The following is a 15,488-nucleotide window of genomic DNA, read 5'->3' as shown; positions in this document are numbered from 1 at the left end:
ATGCGGGTGGTAAATCACTGCCTTTGTTTTACTGGATTACAGAAAGACAATCCAGCCCTTACCTAGAGGCTGAGCTACATTCAGCTCTTATGTCCAATGAACCCTTTTTTTCAGGGATGTAATTTTTTAACTGAAACATTTCAAGGGGGACAGCCTTACTGTAAACTCCTTCAAACTGAAATAAAGGAAATTCTCCCAATGTAACTCCCTCCAATAATTTTTCATGAGCATACTGATTTCTGACATACTGGTGCTTGAGGAACTGCATACACACTGAAGGCTGTACCACTTTAATTATACTGGCATCAAACCAGTATATTTTATACAGCAAAGTGTATTTTAAATACTACAAAAGTTCTGACCAAAAAAATCCTTCATGAACAGCAAAATTGGGCTCAGAAGCAGACAAAAAGTGGATCCAGGTTCCTCAGCCACTGGGCCCATGGAAAACTGCAACATCAGTGGCTTTTCACATGAACAGATCTTTCAGCATCATTGCAGCAGTGCAGAGCGGTGCTGATACTCTTGGTGGTGTCTGAGAGCAAGTCCCTTTGCACTCCTTGTGCCATTCATCCGCTTTGGATTTAATCTGTGTTTGTAATTCTTTGGGAAACCAACAACAAAAGAACCCCAGCCAACCAAAAAAAACCTTTGTTGTCCATGAAAAAGCTATTACATGACCCAAACTGAAGTAAACGGGTGTTCGTGGATTGCAGTCAAAATCAAGCTGCATAATGTTGACAGTCTACAGCTTTGGTTACAAACTGGAGAAGGGGGAATTGGAGTCTTTTGCCCTTGAAATTACATGATCCCTATTACCTTAAAGCATGTATATTCACTTTGAGCCATCCATATTGCATGTCACCTGTGCCATCTTCTGCTTTCTGTTCTTTTCCAAGGCTCCTTGATACCTTCTGCCACTATCTTCTCAGTTATCATCTGCTCCCTCCTTCTTGCCTCTAACAAAAAGAGCTTTGCCCACTATGGTGCATGACTCCCTATCCCCATGAATTTTGTCATTCCTTTCCAGTCTACTTGCCGTGTTCTCATCTCCTTGCTTCCCAAAGTGGTTTTCAGTCTGTGAGCAGATGCCTTGCTCTTCTATGAATACACACTGGGCCTATTTGCAAGATTTCATGTAGCTCCAGGTGCAATAGTTGATACGAATAATTAGCAATACTAAACTCTAGCTAATGGCATGCATAATGTCATGTTTTGAGACTAACATACACTGTTGTGGGTTAACTCCAGGCAGCAGCTCAGCCCCAGACAGCCACTCACTCACTCTCCCCCAGTGGGATGGGTCAGAGAATCAGAAGGGTAAAACTGGGAAAACTCCTGGGTTGAGATAAAGACAGTTCAATAGCTAAAGCAAAAGCCATGTGCACAAGCAAGGCAAACCAAGGAATTTGTTCACTACTTCCCACCAGCAGGCAGATGTTCAGGCATTTCTCCAGAAAAGCAGGGCTCCACCACACATAGCAGTTACTTGGAAGACATAACTCCAAATGTCCCCCCCCTTCCTCCTCCCTCCCCCAGCTTTTACTGCTGAGCATGATGTCATATGACATGGAATACCCCTTTGGTCAGTTGGGATCAGCTGTGTCCCCTGCCAGCGGGTAAACTTCTTGTGCTGGTGTGCAGTGTGCGAAACAGGAAAGGACTTGGTGCTGTGCAGGCACTGCTCAGCAACAGCTAAAGCATCTCCTATGTTACCAATGGTGTTCTGGACACAACCCCAAAACATAGCCCCATACAAACTACTATGAAGAAAACTAACTCTATCCCAGCCAAAACCAGTACAACTGTCAAAAAAACATTGGCTTAGTGGGGGTAATAGATCACCAGGAGGAAGGCTGGACAACTGGGGAATTACTTTGAGAGCGACTAGGGAGCTGAAGAATAGTGGAGAAAAGCTGGTGGAATTTGGTGGAAAGCACAGAGATGGAACCTCTGGCAGGGGACTGCACCACTGGGAAAGAGCTGAGCCACAGGAAAGGATGTCAGCAGGTATGCTGCTACAGTGCTGGTTATCACCTCTTTCACCTTCTGCCTCTGCTGTTGCTACTTGCCGTTATTTTTCTGTGCTTTCCCTGGTGGCTTTCAACACTGCCACAGTGGTGCCTGAAAAGCTTTCAATGGCTAAACACATCTGGTTCCTGCACTCACCTCTCCTCTCCCTGTTTAACAGTTCAGCCTTGTCAATAGCTAAAGTTAGCACTGAAGTAAAACGAAGATTAGTAACTACTAAATCACCCTCTGCATACAAAACACTGCCTTTCATCTGGGCTGTCCTAATATGCAAAGGACAGCTGGATCACTGAGCCTCATAGAAGCGTGGCTTTTGGCAAGCCTAGTCTGTGAGTCCAACAGCAGAGAAACATTCCTGTGATTTTCAGACGTTCAGGCTGGGACAGGGGGAGGATTTTTCTTGGAGCGGAGGCGGATTTAATTCCCTTTCCCATCTCCTTCCTCTCCAAATTATGATGTACTGAATCCTGGTTTTATTCTTAATTAGCAAGGTACTGCGGGAAAAAAAAAATGCTTCTGTAACAAAAAGTTCTAGGAAAATTTATTTTGGACATTGTGTTTCAGTGAGTCAGAACTGAAGAGAGTAATTCTGGCTCAGAGTTATTTACAGTGAAGCTAGAGTGCCAAGGTTCCCCCTCGCTTCCTGCGATGTAGCTCTCCTGCCAGACACCTCCCATCAGATATCGTGCCAATCAAATCAGAAGAAACTACAGCGTACCTTTCAAGAAGCAGGCCAAATAAAGACAAGAGTGAGGACAGGGAAATGGTGCATGCAACATCAAAACACCTTCCATAAAATGACAATACATTTTGATGCAGAGTTACTAGGTACTGCTGAGCCAACATAGCCCTTCTCCTCAGTGTGGTACTCCTTTCCCAGCACAGGTGGTGCTGAAGGTTGTGGGATGCAGTGACAAGAGAAGGAATTATGCACTGTGTGGGACCATCCCTTAGGCAACCCCTGAGGACAGCCTGTTCAGCTTAGCTGAACACTAATTCAGGTGAACACTGAGCATCTTGAATTATGGACCTCCTTCTCGCATCCTTCCCTCCCCCAGGTAAACCCCACTATCCAAAGCCTAAGCATGGACAGCATAGACAGTATCAGACAACATGTTAACATTATGCAAGGGTTTGTAAAATAGAATGACAGATTTCACATCTTACATACCTGCTCTAACACTTTGCTTTCAAGAAGACACCATGGAATGGCACGGGAATTGGTCAAGGAGGATGAAAATTAAGGCCTATTAGTAAGAGATGTTCAGAAAATTAAGCAGCCTTGCAGTGCAAGGGAACAAGCAGGAAACTGCAGGCTCAGGGAAGAAACCGAAGTCAGTTTCCACAATCCATAGGAAACAGTGTTTGAATATCATCCAGTATCTTCTATAGAAAGGAAGCATCAGCCAGAGGGAGCATCTTGGCATGAACCATACACAAGAGCCTCTAGTAGCGTTTAAGTAAAATTTGCCATCAGGCCTGGAGCAGGTGCCTATCCTGGCCTCTAAAGAGCACCTACCACACTTTTCAGTAAGCATCCTGCAGCCCAGCCCAGCTCTGTGTGTTTCATCAACTCTCACCAACTCCAAAGCCTGGAGAATAGATGTTCCCAGTCAGCAACAGCCTTAACAGGCCTAATTTATTTTATTTCTAATAAAAGTCCAAGCTTCATGTAAGCACGTTGAAAGCACTGTAGCTGTGGAAGGGTCCCTCCTCATTCTAATATGCTGCTTCATCCAGCTAAGCAATCACTCCTAGTTAACAATAATGTACATGCACCAGTGCGATTTACAGTCACAAAATACAGTTAAAGGTGATTTATAAGTGCTTGTCAGTATTTGGTTTCTCAAGATCTTTTTATTTCTCACAGCAAGTCACAATTTCCATGCTGCTTCTCTCTGTCTCGATACATGAGCAGACACAGATGTTTGTCAGAACTGCAGATGGTGGTGGAAGAGGATCTTTGCCATAGTCTTCAGCTGGTCTAAACAACAGGGAAAAGTACCTATTTTTGGAGAAACCTCAATTTATACTTCAGCTGTCAGGACTATTTAGGGTCTTTCCACTTCTACATTTTTGAGAGGTCCTGCCCAGTCAGCAGGAAAAGTTGGAGACTACATGTATATTTAACCTAAACACCCCCTTATCCACCCCTGCTCAAAGTTACAGTGAGATTCATTCCATGGGTTTTTATAGTCAGAATCCCCGAGGAGCTGAATAGAAGTAGCAAAGCATGAGGAACAGCGAGAAAGCTGGCAGCAGGGAAGGGGCCTATATGTGGGTAAGGAATGCTAAATAACACTGTAGCTACACTGAGCAAGTCCATGTGGATTTTCATGACTGAATACACTACCCAGTTCAAAAGACCTCCTTTTAAGCCAGAAGGTCTTTGTTTGGGGACAGGATGCACCTGTCACACAAATTAGCAGGTTACTAATGGGAACGTGTGTAGGAGGCACACAGTCACGTTGTATAGCCCATCTGCAAATAGCAATGGCTGCTTTTATATACCAAGTTTGCTTTATGAAGGCTTTAGCTAGCAGAGCTGCTGGATAGTGAGGCTCTGTAGATCAGAAACAGTGGTACGGTTTTGCAGCTCATTACACTGTCTGGGATAAGTTAATATGAATGACAGTGTCATACTAAGATTGTAGCCAGACAGGTCGAAATCAGGACCTCTGGTCAATAGTTGACAGACCTCCAAGGAAAAAGCAAACACCCACACGGCCATCATTCTCTTCACTTGTGCAGTGTGGCAGGCATGTATCCAGAAGACATAATCTTTGAGTTGGGACCTGAAGTGCCATCCTCTTGCAATAAGTCAGACTTACATTTCATACCTCCGCCTGAAACATGAGAAAGGAATTCAACTCTAGGAAGAAATCCCATGATGTTCTAAGATGACAGCATTAAGGATAGCCAGTGTTGTCTAGCCATAGAAAAACGCAGTCCTGACACATGTTCATGTAAGTAGTTTCACTTACTTAGACACTGAACACAACCTGCACTTTTCATATAATGATCCTCAGAGACTAAACAGAATGTTTCCATTCAATTTAAAAAAATTAAGCATAAAGAACCCAAGTATTTTGAAGATCAAAGAACACATTTAAAACCCAGATCTTGCAATAGCGTGGACAGATAAGCCTGAAACCTCAATTAGTGGAGGATACTCTCCTGGCCCACTCAATCCTGGGACTACAGGCCAAGTTTCCATTCTTTTAGTTCTTCTGTCAAATATTTGCCTATGGACGCTAATCCTCACAGAACTTATTCCAGGAACTCATTTCACAGTCAGACAGACCTCCATTGATCAACAGCAGCCTGCAATATAAGAATGTGTAGTTCTCTACTCCCTTAAAGGCTCATCTATTCAAAACAAGAATTACAGTACTTAACTTCTAATACCTGAAACCTTTCAGATCCTAGCTTAATTCTTCAGTGGGTTATTTTATTTCTAACATTCTAACATAAAAAGCCTGACATTATCAATTCTATTGGCTAAGTTCATTGACAGGATGCTGCTAAGAAGAACTCCCACTCAAAATCAATTGGTCACAAAATTTTCTGTAAAATTCTATTGAATTACACTCCTTCTGTGAAAACAAGGATACTGCCTATTTTCAGATGGTGTCCTGGGACTCAATCACTTTTACATACATTTTACACACCAATCAGTTTCCATTTCTTTACAAAGCATACTCTTCACAATTCAGTATTAATTTTTTTTATAGTTAACTAAATAACTGGTGCTTAATTTTAGGTATTCAGCATTCTGTTGAGAACATCTACTTTCAAATGCTTAACAGTTATGGCCAAAATCCCACCAATGAATTTTATGGCCATCTGTTGAAAATCCACTGCATATACAATCACTCCACTGCAGCTGAACCCTTGTAAAAAGCTGTCATGACCCAGGCTGGACAGACCAGGGAATGGTGTTAAATTTGGAATTCCCTCAGGCTAAATTCAGGTGAAAGGACACCAAACGATGAGTTAAACGTTTTATTCGTGGCAGAAGCAACCTGAACTTGCGTTAAACGTTTTATTCGTGGCAAAAGCAACCTGAACTTGCGAGGCCTTAACAGTAGGTGTGCCAGTTTCTCACAACAGGAATTGGCATGGAACTGCCTGAGTAACCTGCAGTGAACATACACATCAGTTCCATGAAGACAATAAGGAGATTGCTCCTGCTGAGTCATGAGGTTCAGAGCAGACCCCCTTGCTTTCTAGACTCCTCCTCAGAGAGGAGCCCAGGGGCAGCTGGATCCGCTCCTACTCCCAGGCTGGTCAGCTGTTTTATGTCTTAAGGGGGTCTGGGGGTTATGGAAAAGGAAAGAGAAAGGGAGAACAAGACAGAGACAAAAAGGAAGAGAAAATAGAAAGATTTCACTGGCCCTGGGTCCAGCATTGGTCCTGTCAGTCGAGGGGTTCCGGGTCCTGTTCTGGAGAGTGCACGCAGCTGGGGCTTCAGTTTGTGTCCTTTTATCATCTCCTAGCCCCTACTTCGGGTGGGCAAACTCATTAGGCTAATCAGGTGTCTGAGCACTCGAACTCATTGGGCCAATTAGGTGTCATGCATGGTTTGTGAGCCTTTGGGCTTGGGGGTCGATTGGGGGGTAACTTCCCCTTCCCTGCAGACCTGAGCTGCCCTGCCCAGCATGTCAGAACAGGGAGCTGTGCACCCTCCCGTGGGACCTCCCCCTCCTGCTGCTGATGTCCAGTGCTGATGGGCTTCTTTTCACCTGTGGTTCCTTGCTGTGCAGGGTTTGTTATTATGCAGAGTTCTTCGTTAAGCAGAACTTGCCCCACCACAATGTTTGAGACATTAACTCTTTCAGTCTCTCACAAAAGCCTCCTGATTTTAACTTACATGTGAAATCAGCAGGACTATTTATCACCAAAAAGTTTCACTTGAAAAAAAAACCACAACAGAAAGTGAATATTGCTTAGTTTTACTTCTGCAAGCTAACTAGCTCATTGTTTCAAAAAACCTGGCTCTTTGTCAGTCTCCTTGCTGAGAGAGACTTGCTAGAAAAATAAAGACCTTATCCTTCCAGGAATAAGAATGAAACATTAGCTCAAAAATATTAAATAACAATAATAAAGTATATTACTCTAACAATAACATATTCTTTATATTAACTTCAGGTATATTTTCACCAAAAAACCCAAGCACAGCTACTTACAAACCATTCCCTTCCTACACATCATCTTCTTCACTCATTCTAAAAGTTTCCATTTCAATAGGAAAAGTTTGGAGAACATGCATAACTGTGTTACCAGAACACTATTTACCAAAAGCAAATTCCAATTTTTGGAAAAACAAACACAAACAAACCAACATCTCCCCTACACAGAATTAGTCCAATATAACCTAGAAGCATTAACTGTACTTCTGATGCTACATTACTAACAAAACAGCAAAATACCAGAAAATTCCATTTTATTTAGAACTACTACTGAGAAAAAGTAGGCTCTTTGGTGAAAGAGGCCACTTTGAAACATCTGAAACAAAATAATGTGCTTCAAATCTGTTACACTTTTACACCTTTTAAGAATCAAAGTTCTTAATTATCAATTTTTTGCAGGTTCTTATCCTTCACAATTTCTGAAGTCTTGAAAGCCAGATGTTCCAAAAATTTCTAGAAAAACATTATATATTTTTTATATATATAAATGTATGTATGTATCACTGTTCATCCATCCTTCCAAGTCGCCGCCGCCGCCTACAGAAAGACTTTAAGTTCCATTTGTTTGCCTCCAACATAAAAGGTCCATTGTAGACAAATAACACCGTCATCTTGTCATTGTAAGTGAGATTCTGCAGGAGCTGGTGAAAAACACAAAAACCAAAGTCAAAATTGCTAGAAGACATGTTCCTCATTATCTAAAAATGGTGAAGGAGGTCTGCATAAAGCCTTACATCTCAAAAGGTCAATAGAGCAGGATTATAACCTTTCTGACAGATGATGCATATTTATTCCTAGATATTCCCCAAAGAGACTCCTCATTCTTCAGACAATTTCCATGGTTCACTATTCCTACTACAAGAAAATGTTCATATCTAATCTGTACCTTCTTGCTGCAAATCAGGTCATTACTCTTTTGCCATATCCACAATGGGCAGGGAGTATTGGTTGTATTTCTTTTTTGCCAGGGCAGGGCAGGAGGTGGAGTTAACATGGGCACAATTATTACATCTCTATTCAGCCTCATGCTCCTCTGAACTAAGCAATTTCCATTAGCGGAAACTCGAAACTGTCAAAACTTCTTAAAAGTTGCATTGCTGTCTTCTGGAGTAACTCCAGCCACTGTACTACTTTTCCGAAGTGTAACAGCTAAAACCGGACACTTACCGTAGTCCAAATCTTGTCAGGCGCAAACCCAGCAGACTGATACATGTCATGGAAGCTGTAGGGTTATCTGCAGTGCTCAGGATGACTTTTAGCAATTTACTTGCAACTGACATTCAACTTGTCACCCACAGTAAGTTCTCTCTCCCCAGTCATTTAGGCATTTATGCCTTTGACCAGATGCTGCCGTTGATTTTTCACACTTAAATACCAAGTCCTATGCTTGTTCTGTGCTGAAATGCATCCTGTTTTCAAACAAAGTTACCTAATCTAAGATTGTTTTGAATTCTAATCTTGCTCTACAGCAAAGAAGTATTCACTCCCAACATGCTGATTATTTGCATGTTTAATAAATATAATCTGTTTCAGCATAGATTAATATTTAAAATACTGATTTTTCAAACCCAAGACTCATATACTCATTCTGACAGTGAATCACAACTATTCAGAATACAATTTTCCTAATCAACTCTACTGCATATTAATCTATATCCCTTCCCCTCTGTAGCTTGTTTAAAAATACAGCTGGGAAAAGTGTCAACATACTGAAAAAAACCCATGGTAACAGTTTTTCCTGTATCCACTGGATACATACACAGAACTTAGCTTAGTATGACAATTTGTCATACTGTCTAGTATGTGATTACATACTTGCTTTCTAGTAAGTGACGACATATAGCGTAGGCTCAGGAACTGCAGGTGAGCCGCTGGCACAGCCGAGTCTGGCTCTCTCCTCAGCCTGCTCTGTACTGCCTTTTAATTACCCTCTGAGGCAGCCCACTCAAACTATCTCATTGGCTAAAACCTTTACATGAAGTGCTACCTCAATAATGTTCTTTATGGTAGGCCATTATAACTTCACTTGTAGGTGAACTTCACAAGTAGGTGGTTACCACCTACTTGCAGTTGAGCAGTGAGTGGGGAAGAGAGAGGGAAGAAGAAAGAAATACCTTCAGCCACCTCTTCGTAATGCCATCTCTCACTGCTGAAAGTGGTACAACATATTCCTTCATCTTCCTCTTACCATGATGTTAAACTGAGGAGTTTTTTTTTTAAGCCTCTGAAATTTCTTACTTCTGTTTCATTTTTACTCTGATTTTTCTGGTTAGCTCTGCACACTCAATTTTCTGCCTTCTTTATTCTTAATATTTGACAATGAGCTCAACTTCTAAAACAGACTCTGAACCCTAGACTATCATCTTCTACAGTTCCTCATATGTGGGAAGTATTATAGTTAGTAGAGCTACCTCTATCCTTTCAACATCCAAACCACTCTCCTGTTTCTTGAAGTAGGAGACAGCACAGAAAAGCAGATCCAATGAGAGAAATTGCAAGAAGACAGAAGGGGACAGATAACACAGAACAAAAATGAAGTAATGTGGACAGGAAAGTAACCTTTCCTGGTTCAATGTGTCTTGGATCAAGTTGAACATAACATTAGGCTGTGTAAAGGCACAGGTGAACAGCCACCCTACTTACTAGTCCTTTCAAGCCACAGCATCACATCACCGTGTCACTTAGTAAGTCAGTTATAATTTTTTTTATTTTAACAGAAGAGCATAATTCAGCACTGGTCATTCTTCACTGAAAAGCCCTCTTCAAGACATTCTCCATGGAGTGTAGCACTGACCTTTCCTGAGCTTCTAAGTCTCAGATTATTACTTGGATAGTTTTCCCCCATTAATATGGGACTCCTCTAGTTCTTTTGACATCAGCAATACTAGCCTGTTCCAGTATCATTATCCAACTTGTTTGGAAGCTGGTCTCTGCTACAATCCCAATTCTGTGTGAGCTAGAGGCATTACATTTGACAGGTTTGTTACATGGTACCCCTATCCACTGGTAATTAACTTGTGATACTTCCACAGGGGCCACAATTCCGGAATGTGTTTAGGAAAAGATGAGCCTTGGTGTAAGTTGTCTGAATTCCTGCCAGGACTGTCCTTAAAATGGACAAATTCTCTCACAGTAATATTAAGCATAATTATTTAAGTTCTTAGGTAAACCAGAGATAAGTTGTACAGCGTATGCAGGATTATTATCACACAAAACTCAACTCTCCTACACATTAAACTTTCAATTTCATTTTATGCCACATACCTTTGGTGTAATAAAGAAGTACTGAGATGTGCTTTCTTTACAAGCAGTTTTCACAACCATTTCAAAAACTCTTCTCTCATTCATTGGATCCATTCCCTAAAAGAAAAAAGAAAAAAGTATGTTATCTCCAATGTGTCATAAGCATCTGTATAGTAAGAGGTTATATACTGCACAATTGATCCTCACCTGATTTATTTCATCTACAACCCTGAAAGGACATCTGTTGAGTTCCTGTAGAGCCATCAGGTACAACATAGTGGAAACACTTTTCTCACCTCCACTCTGATGATATGGAGTCAATTCATGAAGTTCAGTGCTACGGTGGAATTTAACTCTAATGCGAATCCCGTACTTATCGTACTCCTCCTATAAAAGCCAGTATTTGTTAAATTCAGTTTCTCTGTACTACAGCTTATTTGATAATGACATGCAAATTAAAGGAAAATTATGTCAAGTGTTCTACAGGGGTCTACAAACTACTCAGGTTCAACTTAAGATATTAATTCAGTTTCATATATTTTCCTTAACTCTGATCTATTCTTGTTAGATGGGAGAATTTTCAATACCACTCCCGCCCCACGACAATGACTTGTTAATTTCTGAATTCCTGGTAAGAAAGACTTCATACTTATCAAGAACACTGACAAGAAAAAAAGTTCTTGGCTAGGAAAAGGAGGAAGCAGTGTCCCTATAAATTCCATTCATCGGAAAAAATGTGGTACAGGATGCCATCAACTTGAACAGTGGGGTGATAGGGGGTGTGTGTGTGTGTGTGTAGGTTAAGACCCCATCTGAACCTCTTCAAGCGCAAGCAGTCTAATAAAATCCTTCACTTTTCCTCCACTAGCAGATTGACATACAAAACCCCAACAAAATCCAAAACAACAATTTGCCTTTCATACTCAGTCAGGAAAACCACACATGACGATTCCAACCCTGGCCTTTTCTTTAATAGAAAACTGACACTTGTCAGAAGTCTGAGTCAATGATGTATAGGTGTGGGAACAACAGACATGGTTCAAAAGAAGGCCCATGCAAAGAAATACATTCATGATTCACAGAAAAAAAGAAATCTTTGGAGTACTTGCTAGTATTTCTGAAGTTCAGGTAAACTCGGTGCAGGGATGGGAATGCAGTCCCCAGTGAAGAAAGCCCATGCTGATTGCTTACTGTTTGGTCTACAAAAACCACAATCTTTATATGCGCCTAACAAGTTAATGAGAGCTACTGGGAAGATTCAAAAGTTTAAGGAATCCGAGTTCCAAGAGGTCTATCCATATTCACTGTGGAAGCATAAATCCTGTACTTGGAGGTCATCGACTCATGTTCTTCTGATAACGCAATTGTAATGCTTAGGGTAAAAGAAAGGACTGGAGGTGATTCCTGATGGTTACTCACAGAATACTTCTAGATTTAGAAAGGATAGTTATGGCAAAGAGACAATGAGAAACCCATCCCATAGAAGCTGGCACTTTGGTTCAGATTGCCACATACCACAGTCATCAAGAAGCATATGAACCTGGGTGACCTGGCAGAACAGAGTCCCATTGGAGGGCTGGCTTTTATGAAGTACAAGGTCTAAAAGCCACCATGAAGTAAATAAGCCATACCATCTTAAAGTCCTAAAACTGCCTTAAGGTACTTCAAGTCTGTAGGAACAATTTTCAGCTTCTTTGCTACCTTCAGGTCTTGCTTTGGGAAGAGTAATGTACATACCAAATAGCATCTAACATTGGAGAGGATCTATCAAATCCTCTCAAATCAGCTAATGTGCTAAATCAGAAGAGCAAGCCATCTTTTGGTGTTCCTGGTATTTTACTACACCTGCAGGCAGACAAACATCCTCAGGACTGGAAAGTGTAAGGTCTTACACTGGTATTTACTTTCATGTACTACAAACCTCTGGTTCTTCTGGTGTACCAGTATTACAGAAACATGAACTGTGAATCCTTGAGGCTGAGGCAAATGCATACACACTTTAGGAGAGAATGAAGGTGGCCTGACGTAGTTATAAACTCACATTTGTAAAGTGCCAACTTTTTCCAATTTTGATGACAGGTCACCATTCTTCACCCTCGATGTTTTCCCTGCTGGCAACAGGCTGGCACTTTCAAAGATTAACTGAAGACCTGCCTTGAGAAGGAGTGTTATATGACCATGACAGACACACCAGAACAAAGCAATGCTTAATGCAACTATAACTATTTGCAAGCTGATTTTGGTTACCATTTCATTCTCCCCCACTATGGAAGAAATATCTTCTTTGGCATTTAATGCAGCTTATCAGAAGAACAATTAGCTTCTTGGATTTGCAGATTGTAGTTTGATAGCCATGCCTCAATCAGGAACCTAAGAAGGAAAATCATGGGGCATGCTTTCAAAACAAATGAATGTTCCTGCACTGACCTTTCTGGAAGTGGTATTTTGCTAAGGGGAGCTAATAAGACATTATCCTCATCAGTGAAGATAACAGCACCATAGCTTAGATGAACTTTCTCCATTTTAGTAGGATTTGGTACTTGATTGTCAGGATCAATCTCAACAGACCCACTAGTCTGGTTGCTTATGACCAGGAACACATAGCATAGCAGAGTGAAAAAATATCCTTAAGTTCACAATTTTGTTCCTGTTTCTCCTCTAACAGATACTTGCAGAGCTTCTACGATACTCTTTGGAAAGGGATGGAGCTGTGGGAGATCAAGAACACAACGACTTCACGTATGGAGAAATAAACAGGACCTAAGGCCTCTAAGCCCACTGTACTTTCAGAAGCACTGGCACAAACTGAAACTAGGCTTAGAGAAGTATACAAGCTACATGCTGGCAAAACCTCCAGTAAAAAAGACCCACCCTCCAGCACAGCCGCAATGGCATCAGGAAGTCAGGCCTTTGTTGCCAGACTACTGGGAATGCCAGTTCATGTAACTGACAGATATTCCAGGACCTGTCAAGAATGATGCTCAAAACTCCCTGTGGGGTATCGAGGAAGGCAAGGGTTATTACTACTAGCACTCTGAATTCTGGTCACCAAGTGCAACCAAGGAAAGTCAGAACATTCACCAAGGTTTCTGCTAGGATGCCAAGGAAGAACCTAGTGAAGTGTTTCACAAAGTAGGTACTTTCACCAAGAACATCATGAGATCTCAAGGTTCCTGTAGGGCAGACTAACAGAGGCTTGAACTTCAGTGTCACAGGAATATTTCTAACAAAGATAATTCTGCCTCAAGTGTTTCTCTTTTGATAGTTGCAGGTCAGGGCAAAATAAGTCTCCTGCAGAGAAGAAAGGTAAGGAATCCAAGCTCTAGAACAGATCATTCACCTCTCTATTACAGGCATTGATCGCTTGATGAGAAAGTTTTGTCATTGGCTCAGTACCACTAGCTAATCTCTTAAACTATTTGTGACATCTTTGCAAGAGAAAAGCAAGACCTTCCAAAGAACATATTCAGAAAGACAGTTCAGACTCCCTTTGCTTTTAAATTGCTTTACTGTTTTTCTGTATACTCTCTCCCAACTTACTTTTAGATAAAAGATAGTACTTGTGTAATATAGATCTGATTCTGTAGGGAGCTATCAAAAGAACTGAAAAGGCCATGTTTTAATGTCCTAGTGTTTTATAATACTAGTTTCTATGCAAACATTTTAATGCAGTTCATGTAAAGAGCCTTGTCAGTCACTATTCTGCCTCTGATAATAACTACTGCTTCAAATACTTTAAGAAAAGCTGCTTGAGTAATTTACAACAGCAAAAAAAATGTTTAAAGTGTCAACTTCCACTATTGTGGAGTCTATGCATTACATATGAGAGTCTTAAAATCATCATTACAGAGATCAATTTAAAACAAAATACTTAATTTCTCTTCAGCCCATTGCACTGAGTATTTCCCCCCAAGGTACGATTGATGCTTTAAACTCTTCATCAGGGGTAAAACCTGCCTATAAATGTTACTGGGGGCATAAGAGGCTGGGCCAAATGATTGCTACTTCCAAAACAGGCAAAATGCCAGCAGACTTGAGTAGCAACTACGTGTAGAACCAACTCAGTACAACACAATAATAGTAGATTTAGATTTATCATCTAAATGGTAATAGAATAGCACAAATTAGCTAAAACTGGAGAATTAAATCACTAACTTTATAAATCTGAGTTACAGCTAAAGTAAATACAACGTTTCTAATCGAGCCCTATAAGTTAGAAAAATCTCCAAAAGTCAGTGAGTTGAAGTTCTATGCATCTGGACAAAGACTCATCTTCCTTTAATCAGACTGATAAGTCAGTTCTAGCACAAAAAAAGTGTGTTCATCAGTAAAAGTTGCGGTTTTTTTTAAAAGAACATCTTTCCTACAATCCAAATGGCAATTTGTAATTTTTTTTCTAGCAATATACGAGCAAAAGATGATGCACGAAAATGTTATTCTTCCATATGAAAAATAAATCATACCTCATTTTCCACATGAAGATCAACTTCACCAACACACTGCATAGAACTAAAGAAATTACTGAACTTCCCATTAATTTGCTCAATCAGCTTTTTCAAGGGGTTTAGCCACCTTTCTTTGACCTAGAAGCAGACATATCCATGTAAAACCATTTTTAATAACTGAATTTTCCTTTAGAGATAGCTTTTAAATTAAAAAATATCATAATTACAGAAGCTAACAGCTCAGTTCACACTCAAGACAACTTGGAATGTTACTCTCTATTTCTGTATATACATTCTATTCTAATAAATATATACTGGTATCACACAGAAGTGATAATTTCAGTTATTACCTGTGAAATGTTTTGCTTATAGTTATCCAATTCCTTTTTCTTTTCCTCTAGATATTCCGTCAACTGCTGTATTTCTTCTATCTGCTTATTGTATTCTTCAACAACCTGCCAGAATCAAAAAAACCAAGCAGTCAACAAAATGTTTGCCAATTCTGACCTTGACTGTAAAAATAACACACTGCACTGATTCTGTTCAAACACAATTGTATAGATTATTGCACTGGACA

General features: G+C 40.5%; 1 protein-coding gene across 4 annotated transcripts in view; it reads right to left on the bottom strand.

The window, feature by feature from the left end:
- Nucleotides 1-6,985: 6,985 nt before the first annotated feature.
- The window catches only part of SMC5 (structural maintenance of chromosomes 5), a 53,709-nt gene continuing 45,206 nt past the window's right edge, over nucleotides 6,986-15,488 (bottom strand). For all 4 annotated transcript variants that reach the window (XM_049795477.1, XM_049795478.1, XM_049795479.1 and 1 more), the window contains 5 exons: nucleotides 15,262-15,366; nucleotides 14,930-15,049; nucleotides 10,674-10,853; nucleotides 10,488-10,583; nucleotides 6,986-7,864 (listed from right to left, as the gene is read on the bottom strand). In XM_049795477.1, the coding sequence (XP_049651434.1) occupies nucleotides 7,724-7,864; nucleotides 10,488-10,583; nucleotides 10,674-10,853; nucleotides 14,930-15,049; nucleotides 15,262-15,366 (642 nt within the window). In that variant the 3' untranslated portion in view covers nucleotides 6,986-7,723. The remainder of the gene's footprint in view (nucleotides 7,865-10,487; nucleotides 10,584-10,673; nucleotides 10,854-14,929; nucleotides 15,050-15,261; nucleotides 15,367-15,488) is intronic.

Source organism: Accipiter gentilis, chromosome Z, assembly GCF_929443795.1.
Source record: "Accipiter gentilis chromosome Z, bAccGen1.1, whole genome shotgun sequence".
Taxonomy (NCBI): Eukaryota; Metazoa; Chordata; class Aves; order Accipitriformes; family Accipitridae; genus Astur; species Astur gentilis.
This window is presented reverse-complemented; position numbering and strand designations above follow the sequence as displayed.